This window comes from Rhizophagus irregularis, chromosome 13 (genome assembly GCF_026210795.1).
Source record: "Rhizophagus irregularis chromosome 13, complete sequence".
In the NCBI taxonomy this organism is placed as follows: Eukaryota; Fungi; Glomeromycota; class Glomeromycetes; order Glomerales; family Glomeraceae; genus Rhizophagus; species Rhizophagus irregularis.
Window position 1 is genome coordinate 219,061 of NC_089441.1, and position 15,356 is coordinate 234,416.

The 15,356-nt window shown below is 27.7% G+C and overlaps 4 protein-coding genes across 4 annotated transcripts; 1 reads left to right on the forward strand and 3 right to left on the reverse strand.

Moving 5' to 3' along the window:
* Positions 1-272: 272 nt before the first annotated feature.
* OCT59_004695 (uncharacterized protein) lies at positions 273-1,263 on the forward strand (the record flags this gene model as incomplete). Its single annotated transcript, XM_066137864.1, has 5 exons — positions 273-282; positions 338-371; positions 564-626; positions 694-851; positions 916-1,263. 5 exons carry the CDS (start codon positions 273-275, stop codon positions 1,035-1,037), a joined length of 387 nt encoding a protein of 128 aa, XP_065997063.1. The 3' UTR covers positions 1,038-1,263.
* Positions 1,241-3,577, reverse strand: OCT59_004696 (uncharacterized protein; the record flags this gene model as incomplete). The annotated part of the gene is made up of 6 exons (XM_066137865.1): positions 1,241-2,440; positions 2,510-2,539; positions 2,619-2,657; positions 2,755-2,808; positions 2,907-3,092; positions 3,469-3,577. 6 exons carry the CDS (start codon positions 3,575-3,577, stop codon positions 1,308-1,310), a joined length of 1,551 nt encoding a protein of 516 aa, XP_065997064.1. The 3' UTR covers positions 1,241-1,307.
* A 1,045-nt stretch (positions 3,578-4,622) lies between these two features.
* On the reverse strand, positions 4,623-6,425 carry OCT59_004697 (uncharacterized protein; the record flags this gene model as incomplete). The annotated part of the gene is made up of 10 exons (XM_066137866.1): positions 4,623-4,713; positions 4,783-4,912; positions 5,149-5,158; positions 5,215-5,243; positions 5,336-5,371; positions 5,463-5,586; positions 5,672-5,717; positions 5,924-6,038; positions 6,096-6,135; positions 6,339-6,425. 10 exons carry the CDS (start codon positions 6,423-6,425, stop codon positions 4,623-4,625), a joined length of 708 nt encoding a protein of 235 aa, XP_065997065.1.
* Positions 6,426-6,813: 388 nt separating this feature from the next.
* Positions 6,814-7,896, reverse strand: OCT59_004698 (uncharacterized protein; the record flags this gene model as incomplete). The annotated part of the gene is made up of 6 exons (XM_066137867.1): positions 6,814-7,181; positions 7,257-7,341; positions 7,412-7,507; positions 7,573-7,662; positions 7,737-7,763; positions 7,894-7,896. 6 exons carry the CDS (start codon positions 7,894-7,896, stop codon positions 6,814-6,816), a joined length of 669 nt encoding a protein of 222 aa, XP_065997066.1.
* Between the last annotated feature and the right edge of the window lie 7,460 nt (positions 7,897-15,356).

The window sequence follows — 15,356 nt, forward strand, 5'->3', positions numbered from 1 at the left end:
TTTTAATTACTTTTTTTTATTTATTTTAGACGAATTGATCAAAGGCTTACGCCTTTTACATACAAAAGTACTTCATTCGATATCCGATATTGCATTTAACAAAATACTCGATAATATTAATTCTAATTTAACAATTTATAAGTTGAAAAAAAATCAATAACATAATTCCTTTTAAACCGCAAAAATATGATACTTGCAAAAACAGTTGTATAGCGTTAAATATGAAAGAAAAGCATATTTTTGGAATGATGAACTTTCGGTAAGTTTCATCAATGGACGAAAGTTTTTTAAAATTTTTGTTTTACTGTTGTCTTACCATTATTTCTCCTATTGTCAGGGACCTCTCGCTACACTAAATTGAGATTGTCAAAGTGAAAACCTTCCCTTATTTGTTAAAATTGCCCTTATTTAAAATCAGCATAGTCAATTTTTTTACTTTATCTACGAATAATTAAAATTATCATTATACCTCCTAAAATATTAGCTAATATATCGTACTGTCATTGCTAAAAGTAAAAATTACTTTTACTAATTTACTAATTGTTGTTATAATATGACTTTAGTGACAGTAATAATCAAAGCTTTGATGTTCCATTTCCTTCAGTGTTAGAAGATACATCTAAAAGGTAATTGATCGATTATTTATAATAAAAAATATAACTTACATTTTCCTAATAATTACAATTATTTTAGCGATGATCAAATTCTTGATGATTATGATTATGGACCTTTTAAGATCATTGATAATTATGATAATGATAATTCAGAGACAGAAAGTGGTACTTCTGAAGAGTATGATGGTTTTGAGGAATTTGAAATAACAGCAGAAAAAGAGAATAAAATATGGGACGGTATGTTTAATATTATAAATTTAAAATTTTAAACTAGATCATTAATTAACATTTAATTTTTTAGATAAATTAATTCAAGGACTACGTCTTTTACATGTAAAAGTACTCCATTCTATATCTGATGAAGCGTTTAACAAAATATCGAACCAACTGGAACAATGTTCCAAACCATTAACAACAAATTGATGTAAATAATAAATGTATTAAAAAAAAACGTTTTTAAATAAATACATAAAAACGTATACATAAATAACATATCGGAGTTTTTTTCATGTAAAAATAGGCTAAGCCACAAATTGATTTATTTATTTATTTATTTATGATAGTAAACGATAGCAATTATAGCAAGTTTATTTAGCAAATGTTAGAATGCGCAAACAATAAAAGATTGCATATTATTTAGCCTTTTATTCATGTAAAATTACTAAATTACTTATAATGTTAATTTATAAATACCTACTCATTACCAACCATCTCGTCAAAATTAACCCCTGAAATATCAAAATATTCCTTAATAATTTCAATTTTAATCCTCTTGTTTTCCCTATTTCTTTCTTGAGTTTTTAATTCTTCGTCATAACTAATCAGCTTGCCTGTACGGACCAAATTGATCCATATTTCAAAGTTAATTGCCGTCTTTACTCCACTCTTAAAAAAACATGCGCTTAATTCTTCGAAAGAATCTAAAAGTCGCCAATCAAAATTGGCTACTTCTAGTAACCTGTATATACGTGGTGCTCTCTGAAGCATCAATTCCAAATTCGGTAAAGAAATTAAGGGGTAAAATTGAGCAATTAATATTTTTGCTTGAGATTTTGTCGTCTCTGATTGTTTTCTGTTTAAGTTTATCTCACAAAAAGCCTGTAATTGTATGTATGACTTAAAAAACCCGACATGGAACCTTAGTTCCTTGCGTCTGGCCATTTCTTTATTTCCTTGCTCATTTGCTTCTCCCATTACGGATAAAAATATATCCTCCGATAAATCTTTTGCAATCTTCTTGAATTCATCGGATAATTCAGTAAGTGATGAAGTCTTTTCTTGCACACGAATTGGTAAAATTTTAAAAGAACTGCAACTTTTTTGATTGTCATCAGAAATCAAATTAATACGTTGAGTACCACGAAATAATTGAAAATCTTGTGTTGAATTAATCTTTTCCAAATGACTAATGAGGGCTTCTCTATACTCTTCTTTTTTACTGAAGATTGACCTATCACGTATAGGTGGATTATTTGGCAATTTACCAATATAACCTAGCAGCTTATGCAAATCTTCCGCCAATCTTATACTTGCCATATCCAATTCTTTGAATTTCTTTAATTCGATAATATTTGCCTCGAAGCTGAGATCCGAGGCTTGATTATAATCATAATGAGGAAAACTGGCATTAATTGTTATATCATCGGAGTTAACGTGATTTGGCTTTATCACTAATGTTCCTGTGGAATCCATAAGTCGTATATTATTATTAACCAAGTTCATTGTTACACTTTTAACTCCGGTATTTTTCAATTTGCTCAATGAATATAATAACGAATCTATTGTGGGACCTCCGATCTTATTAATGGCCAATAATATTTTTTCGTCTAAAGAAAAATATATATATTATTTCAAATTCAAGTTTCAGAGTTTACTTTCTGTGAATTATACAATACCCGGTTTAGCCCTTTTACGCATCGAGGTATCTAATATAATTTAAAATAACAAAAAGTAAGTATCTCTTTTGTTAATCAACAAGGTAAGAAAAAAAATGCGAAAATTTACCAATTTTCGTTCTTTTTTTATCATTTTTTTGGGTTGAACCTTATACATTACAATAAATAGAAAATAATAAACATAAATTTAAATATTACTGTTTGCTCTAAATTACTAAGATTATAAGATATAAATTGAAACTTACAAAAATCTTCGTTAGCATCATCAGTATTGGTATCCAATACTTTTACTTGATCATCTATAAAATATAAATAAGAAAAAAAGAATTTACTTTTTGTAAATAACAAAAGAAAAAGACGAAACAACCTACAAAATCATATTAATTTTAAAACTAACCTTGACCATGATCCTGTTCTTCATTCCTATCATCATTGTCAAAAAATTCATTATTTATATTTGGTTTTTTAGTGCCATTATTACTAAAAGTTTCAGAAACCCCAACCCCGACACTGGGAGAACCAGAAGAGCCATCGTCACTTGTAACACTTGGAGAAATTATTAGGACCAATGGTTCTTGTTTATCTTTAAATATATCCAATTATGAAATATTGATTCAAAATTGAAGTAGATATTAATTGATTGAAAATTTCTAAGTTTACACGGGGTGTTTGCACACGGGTCATATAAATATAATTTTTAATAGACTAATTTTTTGTTTTTTAATTTGAAATTGAATGCTACCGACATTATACTCTTTTACTTTTTATTCTTATTATATTACAGATAAATATATGTATTTTCACCTGCTCTGCAAGTTTACTTAAGGCATTAAAGGAGGTTTTGAATGCCGTTTTTAATCTACTAATATGACCCGTGTTTAAACACCCCGTGTACAAATAGAAATTGCCTAATTGATTTATTAGAATTAGATACAAAATAAATAATTAACTTTGCAAACCTGTTGCAGGCTGTTCTGTTTCGGGTTGTTCTTCAGAATCAAAATTATAAGGTAAAATACTTTTTTGCAGCTGGATAATTGGTATTTTTACTGATCTTAAAGAGTCCATGTTTTAAAATTGCGATAAAGGTGGTAGAAAGAATTCAGTATTTTTTTAAAAAAAGAAGAGAATTAGAGAAAGAAGAAAAACCAAAAAATGAATTTTTAATTTTTTTTTGATAAATTTATTAATCGTAATATGTAATTCTATTTCATGGCTTTTTTGCTGCGACATATTAATCGTAATATGTAATTCGATATTGAATTACATCTTTACATCTTTTAATGGAAGCGGTGTATTTATACTTTAATGGCAAAGTGGGATTTGATGAACCAAAAATGGGTAAGATTTAATTGTGTTATAATAATGATGTTCCACCACCTTAGCGTGACACATTAAACTCTGTGCAACATCCACATTTCTCCCATTCGGTATTTTTTTTCGCAAATAAAAAATTTTCTCACTAAAAAAAAATGACAATTTTGATGGTAGCAGAATGTAACAGTTAGGATTGACAAAAAATTTTTTTTTCTCTTGTAAAAATAATTATTAGATATATAATAAATAAATAAAAAAAATAATAGGTGGGTTATTAAACTTGCGCAATGTGCAATGCGATCATAAATTGGAATCATTACGTTAGACGTTTTCGTCTTACGAACCGAGAGACCTAAAAAAATCTTCAGGTAAAGAAAATTTATCATTCAGTTACACGTCGATTTTTTTATTAAGATTTATTTGAAATATATATATATATTTGCTGATTGACTTTAATATCACAACAGTGTTCGTACAGTATAACATATAATGTATAACGTCAGGTTAGGTCTGCATCATTTTCGTTTACATTCATTTATATCTTTCTTTTTTTCATTCTGTCTTTTGGCTCTTTAGTCATTTTATTCGCAATACCTGTAATTTTATTGCACTTTGTATTGTCACTACTCTTGCGCTAGATTTTATCCTTCATTCTTAAAACTAGTTTACCAAGCACGTCAATATTTACAACTTACAACAACGATAATAAACAATTTGTAACATATTATATTATTAATATTTATTAACATATAGATGAAAAAATATATTAGGAATATAAATAACATTATACAAAAATTTATTTTCCCCTTTTCCCTCGTCCCTGTCCCCTTCTTTGTCTTCTTTCTTGGCCTTCTTCATCCCTTTCCTCCCCTTCTAAACGAGTAATCCTAATAAAATAAAAGTGAAAAATTATATTAATTTAAGGAACCTTATTAGCAAAAAAGTTGATTACTTACTTCCTCTCTGCCTTCTTTAATTCATTATGTACACGCAGCAATTCTCTCTGGTCATCTCTGTAAGCCCGATCCATACCATTCACTTGCTCTTGAAGTTCCTGCACCTTTTTTTCCAATTCCTTTATGTAATCTAATGGGGGAAAAAAATTGGTTAACTTGATCTATGCGCAGCTCGACCAAGCGGGTTTCTCCATCTTAGGTTGACACCGATACCGCTTAGACGTCCACAGATTCGTTTTAGAACAGACGTCCACAAGTCACCTTTAGAACAATCCAAAGACGTCCACAGGATCATTTCAGGACAAACGTCCACAAGCCCTCTTTAGAACAATCTAAGCCCCCAGGATATCATAGAGAGGAACCCACCTGCAACTACCTGACGAGCACTTCCTCTCTTGCTCTTAATGCGAGCAATTCGTTTTTCCTTCGAACGTTGAGAGCGGTGTCTGACCATCGTGAATCTATTATATAAATTAAAAGTTATTCCTATCATTAAAACTATCTCGGCAGGCTAAAACCATCCAAGCAGCCAACCGGTTAAGCGCAGACTTACCTAAAGAGAGTACCACAGTTTTAGACGTTACGAAAACTTAAAATAATTTTTACGTAATTGGATTGTATATATAGGAAAAAATGCGTGAGAAAATACATGTTTCAAAAAGAAGGATTTTAGCAAATACACGAGAACGATAAGATTTTTTGTGAAATGGGAAAAATGGGGACAAAGAAAAGTACAAAATTAATTACAAACAACGTGCTAGAAACTTTAATCGGAATAGTACAGTATGCCGATCTGGTTGTTAACTGAAAGTAAAATTTACTTTTTGTCAGTATTCGTATTTTATTTTATAAATTATACAAATATTAAATATGAGCTATTAGTAATTACGTAAAAGTAGCAGATCTTCAATGTAACAGGATTGTTTGACAAACTCCTTTTCTCGTGAAAAAATGATTTTTTTTCTCACAAAACTTGTTTCGTATGGGAAGATATATCATTTTTATTTCATATGGGAACATATCATTTTTTTCTCCCATGAAAAAAAAAATTTTTCACGTAGTTCTTTGGGGAACAGAATAGTTGGGAGAACTGAATTATAATAACATATAATTTATTAACAAAATTATTCATTTTCTATACATTTGCAATTTAATAGTTTCATTTTCTAATTTATTTTCTATTTCTATTATTTGGTTTAACTTTTGTTGATATAATTCAACGGCAAATGTTTTTTGCCGTTTTAATTGTGTAATTTCTAAATAAATGTTAGTAATTGATATATATTATTTATACAATAATAATTTATAATTACCTTTATCTTTATTTTCAATTGTTTCGTTTAAAGAGTTGACCTAAACCAATTTTTTAATTAGAAACCAGATAACAACCGAATACAATTATATACTCCATCTTTTATTAAACCCTCCAAAAAAAAAATAAAAAAATAAAAAAATAAAAAATAGAAGAAAAAAAATAAAAAAAGCTATCTAAAAGATCTGAAAAACTACGGGCGAACCTAGTAACCACTCTAGGCGGTTCTCAAGTGTTCACTCACCTTATCTCTTTTTCTTTTATTATTCGAAAAGGATTTATTTTTTCGTTCTTGTAATTTATTTTGACTTCTTTTGTGAACCATCTTCATTTGTAAGTTATCATAATTGAAGGGAAAGGTATTTATAAGATTTAAGCGATTTTTTAGAACAAAAAAGATTAAATGTGTAAAATTTCTTATCAAAGTAATTTATAGTGTGTAGATTATTTATTAATGATTAGAACAATTAAACATTGCGTAATGAGGCGTGGACAAATTACGCGTTACACAATTCAAATTATTTATGCGGAGGTAATCTAAACGTCTTCAAATTTTTAATTTAATTCGAATGAAATGCCGAATACTGATATAGTGTATGAGAAGATGAATTAACCAATAGTTTATCATAACAAGATTTATTGAACTAATTAAGTCAAAACTATGTATGATTCGTTTTATACAAGAACGAAGAAATTGTCATCTCCGAGATCAAGTTTATTTATTTACTTGATTTTGCTTTTCTTCCTCTTTTTTTGGGGACATTATTTTGATTTTCTTTGTCATTTACACGTTGTTTCCGGACCCTTTTTGGAGGATCACTTTGAACTTTTTCATTAGTACGTGGTTCTGGAGGCCGGACCTGAACTTGTTCATCAGTACGTGGTTCTGGAGGCCGGATCTGAACTTGTTCATCAGAAGGCTCAACTGGAGGCCGGATCTGAACTTGTTCATCAGAAGGCTCAACTGGAGAAGGAGGATCTTGTTGTGCTTGAGGAGATGGTGGAGGACGGTCCTGTAATGCTGGAGAATTTTGTGGTGGAACTCTTAAATTATTTTCTAATTCATTTTTTTTTTTCAGATAATAGCCTATTATAAATAAAATGAAATAATTAATTTCTACTATAAACCAACTAGGTATAAATAAAGTTATTATTAACTTACGTTTATTTTGTATAGTACTAACAAGCATCTCCTTTACAGCCCAATCGGCTGCGGTTATAGGGAAGTCAGGAGCCTTTTTTTTAAACTATAATATAATAATTTTTAGTATACTTCAAAAAAAAAAGAAATGACGAAAATTAAAATTTAATATTTACAGAACGAACTATTTGTGCAGTTATTGTATGCTTTTGACTCCTATAATCGGCGGTAAAATCTACATTCTTTTCGTAGAGACATTCTCGCATTATCTCCTATTACAAAAATTTACTATTAAAAAACAATTTTTATCTTTTATTAAAAATTAATAAATAGTTACCAAATAAGCAAGCCAGCGTTGCTTTTCATTTTTTAATCCTAACGCATCTTGTAAATTATATTTAGACGTAGGCTTATATATGGGCCTGAGCTATAATATAGTAATAAAGTAAGAATTTTTGATTATAGATTATTAAAAATATTTTTATATTTTTACTCTTATACCTCAGTTTCGGGTGTTTGTTCCATTTTCTTAAATTTTTTTAAAAAAATGCGTAAAGAAATGAAGAATCACTAAAGATAGCATGTATTTATACTTTATACTTAAACGTGACGCGACTGACGCGTTGTTTATTTTTATTTTTTATTGATCGCGAAATACCATTTATAGTTGTTCGACACCATTTTCTGATTTTCTGTCCTGATGGTCTGACAAAGTGCCTCTCCAAAAACTGACTCATTACCCCTGTGAATAATATATTACGACTCGTTTATGCATCAAAGCCCAGCTCGAGGACACTAAGGAGACCAGTATCAAACATGTCTAATAACCGATATAACTTTATTTTAGGTTCTGACTGATTGAGAGCCTTGCGAACAATTGGTGAGAGGGAGTTACCTTTAAATATAACTTTTGCATTTCACTGTAGTGTTGGTGTCATAAAGAAAAAAATATCATGAAAATTATATTATGAAATTATTAATGAAAGATTATTACAAGTATTAGGACTACATTCTTGTCAGTATTAACACGGTTAAATTAACTTCATTGATAATAATACATAAAATATAATGATTCAATTTATCGGTCATCAGTACGAGCGTTGCTCATAACACAATCTCTTAATACAATTAGTATGGCTTTGTATGAACCGTTGCTCATAATAGGCTTTGAACAATTATTATGGCTTTTATATGAACCGTTGCTCATAATAGGCTTTGAACAATTAGTATGGCTTTGTGTGAACCATTGCTCATAATACAATCAGTATAATTATTACGAATATTGTCATTATTATATCATCTCTAATAACGATACACAATCTTGTAACACAACCTCTAACTTTAATGCGTAAATTTAATACAATCATGTAATACAAACTATGTGATTGTTTATAAAAATAGATCGTTACATAAATTCTATCACGTTTCAAAATGCCATTTCTTTGTTCTTGTCGTATTTGTAAAATAAATTCTAAAGATGGTAACGGAAAGTGGTTGTCTACTAGAAAAACTTTTAAAAAACATCAAAAAAGAGAAAAAGCAAATATTGAAAAAATTAATGAATCTGAAGCAGAAAGCGGATCAGAAACAAAAAGCGATAGTGAATCAATTTCAAGTTGTAACGCAGCTGAAAAAAGAAAGTTCGAAGACGATGAATCGGATAAATCAGATACAAGTTCAGAAAGCAATGTTTCAAATAACGATCATGTTCCTGTAATTTTAAAAGACATACCAAAAAGGTAATTAATTAATTGTTTTATAAAAAAAGTAAATTTTACTTTTATTAAACATTATTGTTATAATAATACTTTAATAATCATCAAAATCATGTTAATTGCAGATCAGAAGATTATGATGATGACGATAGCGATGAGCCATTTCTTGACAACGAAGATTATAATAATGGTAATCCAATTCCTAATAACGAAGATTACGATAAGAATAGTGATAGGCAAAGTCTTGATAATAAAGATTGTGATGAAGAAGATGATAAAGGAGACATAGAAACTGAAAGTGATTGTTCACAAACAAGTGCATATATTTCTGAAGAGAATGATGAATTAACAGATGATGATAAAGAATTTGAGGAATCTGAAATGACAAACATAAACGATGGTACAGTTAATACTATGTTTATTGATTTTAATTTTGATAGAATAATAATATTTATTTATTTTAGATGAATTGATTCAAGGTTTACGTCTTTTACATACAAAAGTACTCCATTCAATATCTGACATCGCATTCAACAAAATACTTGATAATGTTAATTCTAATTTAACAATCTATAAGTTGAAAAAAAAATCAATAGCATAGTTCCTTTTGAACCTCATAGATACGATACTTGCAAAAACAGTTGTATTGCATTTACATCATCATATGAAAATTTAGCCAGTTGCCCTATTTGTGGTGAAAACAGATTTGATGATAATGGCAAACCTGTAAATACAACATTTTTTTTTCGGTAAAAGAACGCCTAATAATTCAATACAAGAATAAAGAAAGAGCCGAAGAATTACAATATAGAAGTAATTATTCCCAAAACAAAGGAGAGGAGGAAATATATGCTGATATCTTTGATGGATTGTGAGTATAATTTAATTACTAAAGTAAATTTTTTTTAAAAAAAAGGCCATTAAAATATGTTTCTTTCAATAGGTTATATAAGGATTTATTACAAAGGGGTTTTTTTAAAGATGAACGGGATATCGCACTATCTGGGACATGTGATGGATATCAGATCTTTGAACAACGAACCGATGATTGTTGGGTCATCTTATTAATAAATAATAATCTTCATCCTTCTATTCGTGTAAAAAAAGAAAATCTACTGGTAACAATGATAATACCAGGTCCCCGTTCGCCAAAGAATTTTAATTCTTTTTTATGCCCTCTTATAAAAGAATTACAAGAACTCGAAGGTATAGCTAATTTTAATATCTAATAAAAATGTATTTTTTCTATAATTGAAATTTTATTTTGTTAAATATTATAGAAGGAGTTCAATGTATAGATGGACGAACAAATGAACCTTTTATTTTACGCGCACATTTATTAACATGGACGGGGGATGTTCCAGCGTTAAGCAAAAGCTTAAACCTCTCTGGACACAATTCGTATAAAGGTTGTCGTTTTTGTATGATAAAAGGGACTTGTCACCCATCAAATAAACACATATACTATCCATCATCTGCTCTTTGCAATATAAGAAATCATGATGACACGATCAATATGGGAAAATTAATTGAAGAAGAAACGAATAAAGATCGAAAAGATGAAATGATCAGAGAAACAGGTATGATTTTCTTGAGAAAAAAGTAAAAGTATACTTACATCTCTGTATTAATTATTATTACTTTACTATACAGGAATTAAAGGGTCCAGTGAATTGTTAAAATTACAAACATTATTATTTCCATGGTCTTTCCCAACAGATATAATGCATTTATTCTTCGAGAATGTGGCACCGTCAATGTATGCACATTGGAGTGGAAAATTTTTTTATAACAATCTATTATTGTCTAGTGATTATGAGTTATCAAAATCACAGTGGGAAAGTATTGGCATACAAATGGAAAAAGTAAAAAAAGATATGCCTATTGAAATTGGTCGCCCTCCACGTGACATATTTAAATATCATAATGGTTACAAAGCGGTAGAATGGAGAAATTGGATAATTTTATTTTCATTACCATTACTAAAGGTGTATCTGGATAAAAGGTATTTTAATAAAAAGTAAAAAGTTAAATTAATACATTTTTAAATTTTTTTAACTAATCAAAAAGTAAATTTTACTTTTCGTTACATAATAGGCATCTTCAAGGATGGGCAAACTTTGTGAAGGCTGTAAAGCTTTGTTTAGAACCTGAAATATCTGAAGAACAAATTGATGATGTACAAATTTTGCTTAAAAAATTTTCAGATTATTATGAAAGGTAATGATTTCTGTCTTATAATTTATAATTGTATAATAATTAAAATAATGATTAATTATTTTAGAGAGTATTATCAGAACAATGGCCAACGTTTAGCAGCATGTAAGATAAGTTTCCATTACCTCTTACATGTAGCAGATTCTATTAAATATTGTGGCCCTAGTTGGACCCATTGGCAGTTTCCTATGGAAAGGGTGTGTGGTATATTACAACCACTCATTAAATCAAAGATCAAGCCATATAGCAACCTTGCAAATATGCTTACTTTGTTACAGCAATTTTATATGTTACCATTTTTTTCTATCTCAAAAGCTATTTTCAAAGAAAAACCGCTAAAACAATGGAGTAAGGAACGGGTCTTTAGTACTGAAGGGTATGACGAAGAATTTTATTCCCCTTCTACTCAATATTCTCTGCTAAGCCAAGAACACAAACATCTGATTAAATTTTACGAAGGATCAAGCAATATAAATCGTAATGATTTAGAAATGGTAATATAAAGCTTTATTTTATTTAATTTTAAATTCATCATTACAATAACAAAATAATTTCGTTTTTTAGGAGGTTAATAATTATGGTGTAAGATATGGAAGATTAAGAACTTCAGATGGACAATATATTAGTAGCTGTTGTATAAAAAGAAATAATAAAATTGCAAGAAATAATTATTGTGCTCAGGTAAAATTTATAATCTTTGATTACTATCATTGCTATTTTTTTGATATAATTTTGATTTAATTTTGATTTTATATTTTATTTATAAATATTTTAGATAAGACGCACAATAGATAAACTTGCCCACAGACCCAATGCGCCTCCTCAACTCGTTATTGTAGATATATATGGAATCGTAAATTATTATCTTGTCCATGAATTAAACCATCAGGTTTACATGTTAGCCTATGTACAATTAACATCAAAAATTGTAGAAGATGAATATGGATGTAAACATTTTACTCAATTCAGATCAAAAGAATTTATCGATGTAAGATGTTTAGATCATTGTATAGGTTTTGCTAAAATAGATAATAGATATTATATAATTGATAAAGAAAATGCATTTGATGACTCTAATTGGGAAAATATTGGGCATTGATTTCTTGCAGCAGTTCGCACTTATAATAAAACTTTTTATGTTCTAGTAAAAAACCCGATAATTAAGAATATTTGTTGTATATTGATTAATTTCTAAAAATAGCTAAACACGAATAAGATTATCCCATTAACTTTATTTGTATCTAAAAATAGTTAAACACGGATAAGCGATGATGAAATAGATGAAATAGCTATTATAAGCAAAACATTTCACTGTTTTTTTATTTTACCTTTTCTCTTTTCTGATAAAATATTGGTAACAAGTCTATGTTATTCTGGTAATAAGTCTATATTATTTATAAACTTACTGACGAAAAATATTTTACCAGGAATAAAGGATACAAGATACAAAACCTTGAATTTCTGGAATTAGAAAGTTTTAATTAACCCTACTTAGAAGAGAAGCTGACTATATTACAGGGAAAGACGGTATGAATACATAAATTTTCCACCACAATATCAATTATCCAATAGTTAGTTACTGTCGAAATTAATATTAACTGATTCTTTTATTTTTTCTATTTTAATGTAGCCGTGTCAGGTGTTAACTGTAGAGTGTAGACGTGTATAAGTATTTTTTTACTTAAAAATTATGTTTATTAACAGGTATGCATCAAACTTTATTGTATTGGATTTAAAATTAAATAATTAAATTACTAATATACCTTTTTTCCCTCTTTAACAAGTACATTAAATTAAATAGGTCCGTGTCGAGGTGTTAATTGTAGACGTGTATAAGTATTTTTTACTTAAAAATTATGTTTATTAAACAGGTATGCATCAAACTTTATTGTATTGGATTTAAAATTAAATAACTAAATTACTAATATAACTTTTTCCCCTCTTTAACAAGTACATTAAATTAAATAGGTCCGTGTCGAGGTGTTAATTGTAGACGTGTATAAGTATTTTTTACTTAAAAATTATGTTTATTAAACAGGTATGCATCAAACTTTATTGTATTGGATTTAAAATTAAATAACTAAATTACTAATATAACTTTTTCCCCTCTTTAATAAGTACATTAAATTAAATGGGTCTCGAGTTATTGTGTAATGGGTATGAAAAATAAGTTTTCCTAACTGTATCTTCTTTTCTTTATTTATTTTATTCTTTATTTAAAACATTTTACTTTACTATAGAAATTATTTGTATCATTGGTTATTAGCATAGCCTTTAAAATGTACACGAATTATTATTGAAATATAATCAAACCATATCGATATTGTATTTATATACTAAAAATATCATTATTATCAAATGTAAAAATGTAATTAAAATAATCTTTAATGCAAGTAAAAATGTATGCTATTTTTAATTAAAAGATACATAAAATATTATTTTATTTGAACTAAATTGACCTTTAAAACTACTAAAAATATATGTTATTTCTAATTGAAATATTATTAAAATATATGCAAAATACAATTGAATCATATTTATAATACACTGAAAATGGGCTTTAAATATACTTAAATATATATAATAACACGAAATAAAATTATCCTGAAATTAAGTAGAAATTAATGACATAAAATTTGCACTGAAAATATACTTAAAGAGGCAAAATTTAAGGGTGTTTTATGAGCTTTTTACATATTAAATACAGTATATTTAAACATAATTTAAGCATTATTTATGGATATAAATATCTTACATAAAATATGCTAAAATTATATTTAATTTATACTTATAATATACATGATTATATAGTTAAATATTCTTAAAATTCAGTATATTTTCAGTATATTTTCAGTATATTTTCAGTATGCGAATTTTCTTACTGGGATACCATTCAAACTGCTTCGCGGTTTGGTGATATTTCAACCTTACACAATAACTATTATTTATACTATATTAAAAAGATTAAAGTCAAATATATTTGGTAAATTTGATACAAGTATCCTTATTCCAATATTTATTGGAAGCCAAATATGAAAGGCATTAATAATTGCTTACAATAATTACTTATTGTCTGAAGTGGAACGGGAGGACATTTCGTCTGTCCAGTCACGTGATCGAGAATCTTAATTACAAAAATTTAGTACAGAATTTGCTGTCAGCGGTGCCGATTTATTTTAAAGAAATGGGTAAAAAGTCAATATTAGAATAAAAGTCTATCATTATTAGTCAAAATAAGTACGGTATTTTAGAAGGCTTATGGTATAGAACCGGGATATAAATCAGTTATTTCACAAAGTCACTTTGGAATATCATTATTTTTCACGGCGCAATAAAACAATATGTAAAATAGAAAATTTATATAGTTACAATAGCTATGAATATTTTAAAAGTATTTTAAAACTCAATGAATATTGTTTAAAAGTTTTTTTTATAATTTTTATAAATGGTCTATTTTTATATTTTTCAAGTCATATAACTAATTTGCATTTATTTTACACATTATAGGAACTCTACACTCAAACTGATTGTTAAACATATACAGTATACTTTCAATCTCACAAAAAAAAATGCGCAAAGTGAGATCCCATAACGGATATTATCAATATTATCAGAATCATATATATTATATTTTTGGCTTAAAATAAGTATTTATCAAATTATTGTATAGCAAAACCAAATAAAAATTTTTTTAATGTTCGTCTCCAATCTTACTACGCTTATGTAATGTTTTGTGAAACACGTTGATTATAGGGTAATCAAATCCGCCGATATGTATTAATGAAAACTTAAAGATATCTGTAAGTAATAATAGTTCACGAAATTTTGATTCAGTTCTCAAACCAACTAATTCTTTAAATGTTTTGGAATCCAATCACGTGTCATATGATTTTGGCTAATTCATCGTGTTATAAAACATTATCCTTTGATCGGTACCACTTAAGTAAAATCTGACATAATAAAAAGTTTTCAATATATATATATTTTTTATTGTGAAGTTAGATTTATTGACGTAGTTAATAGTATAATATTTATTAAAGCATCAAGGCATTTCGTGATAAATTACAAAAAAATTCATACACAAAGAAAATAGGCAACAAGAGATCGGCACTCATTATCCTGTTATCCAAAAAAAGAAGGAACTACACATTATTTACGCAAAATCTGTATTGTTACCTTTTTATGTATT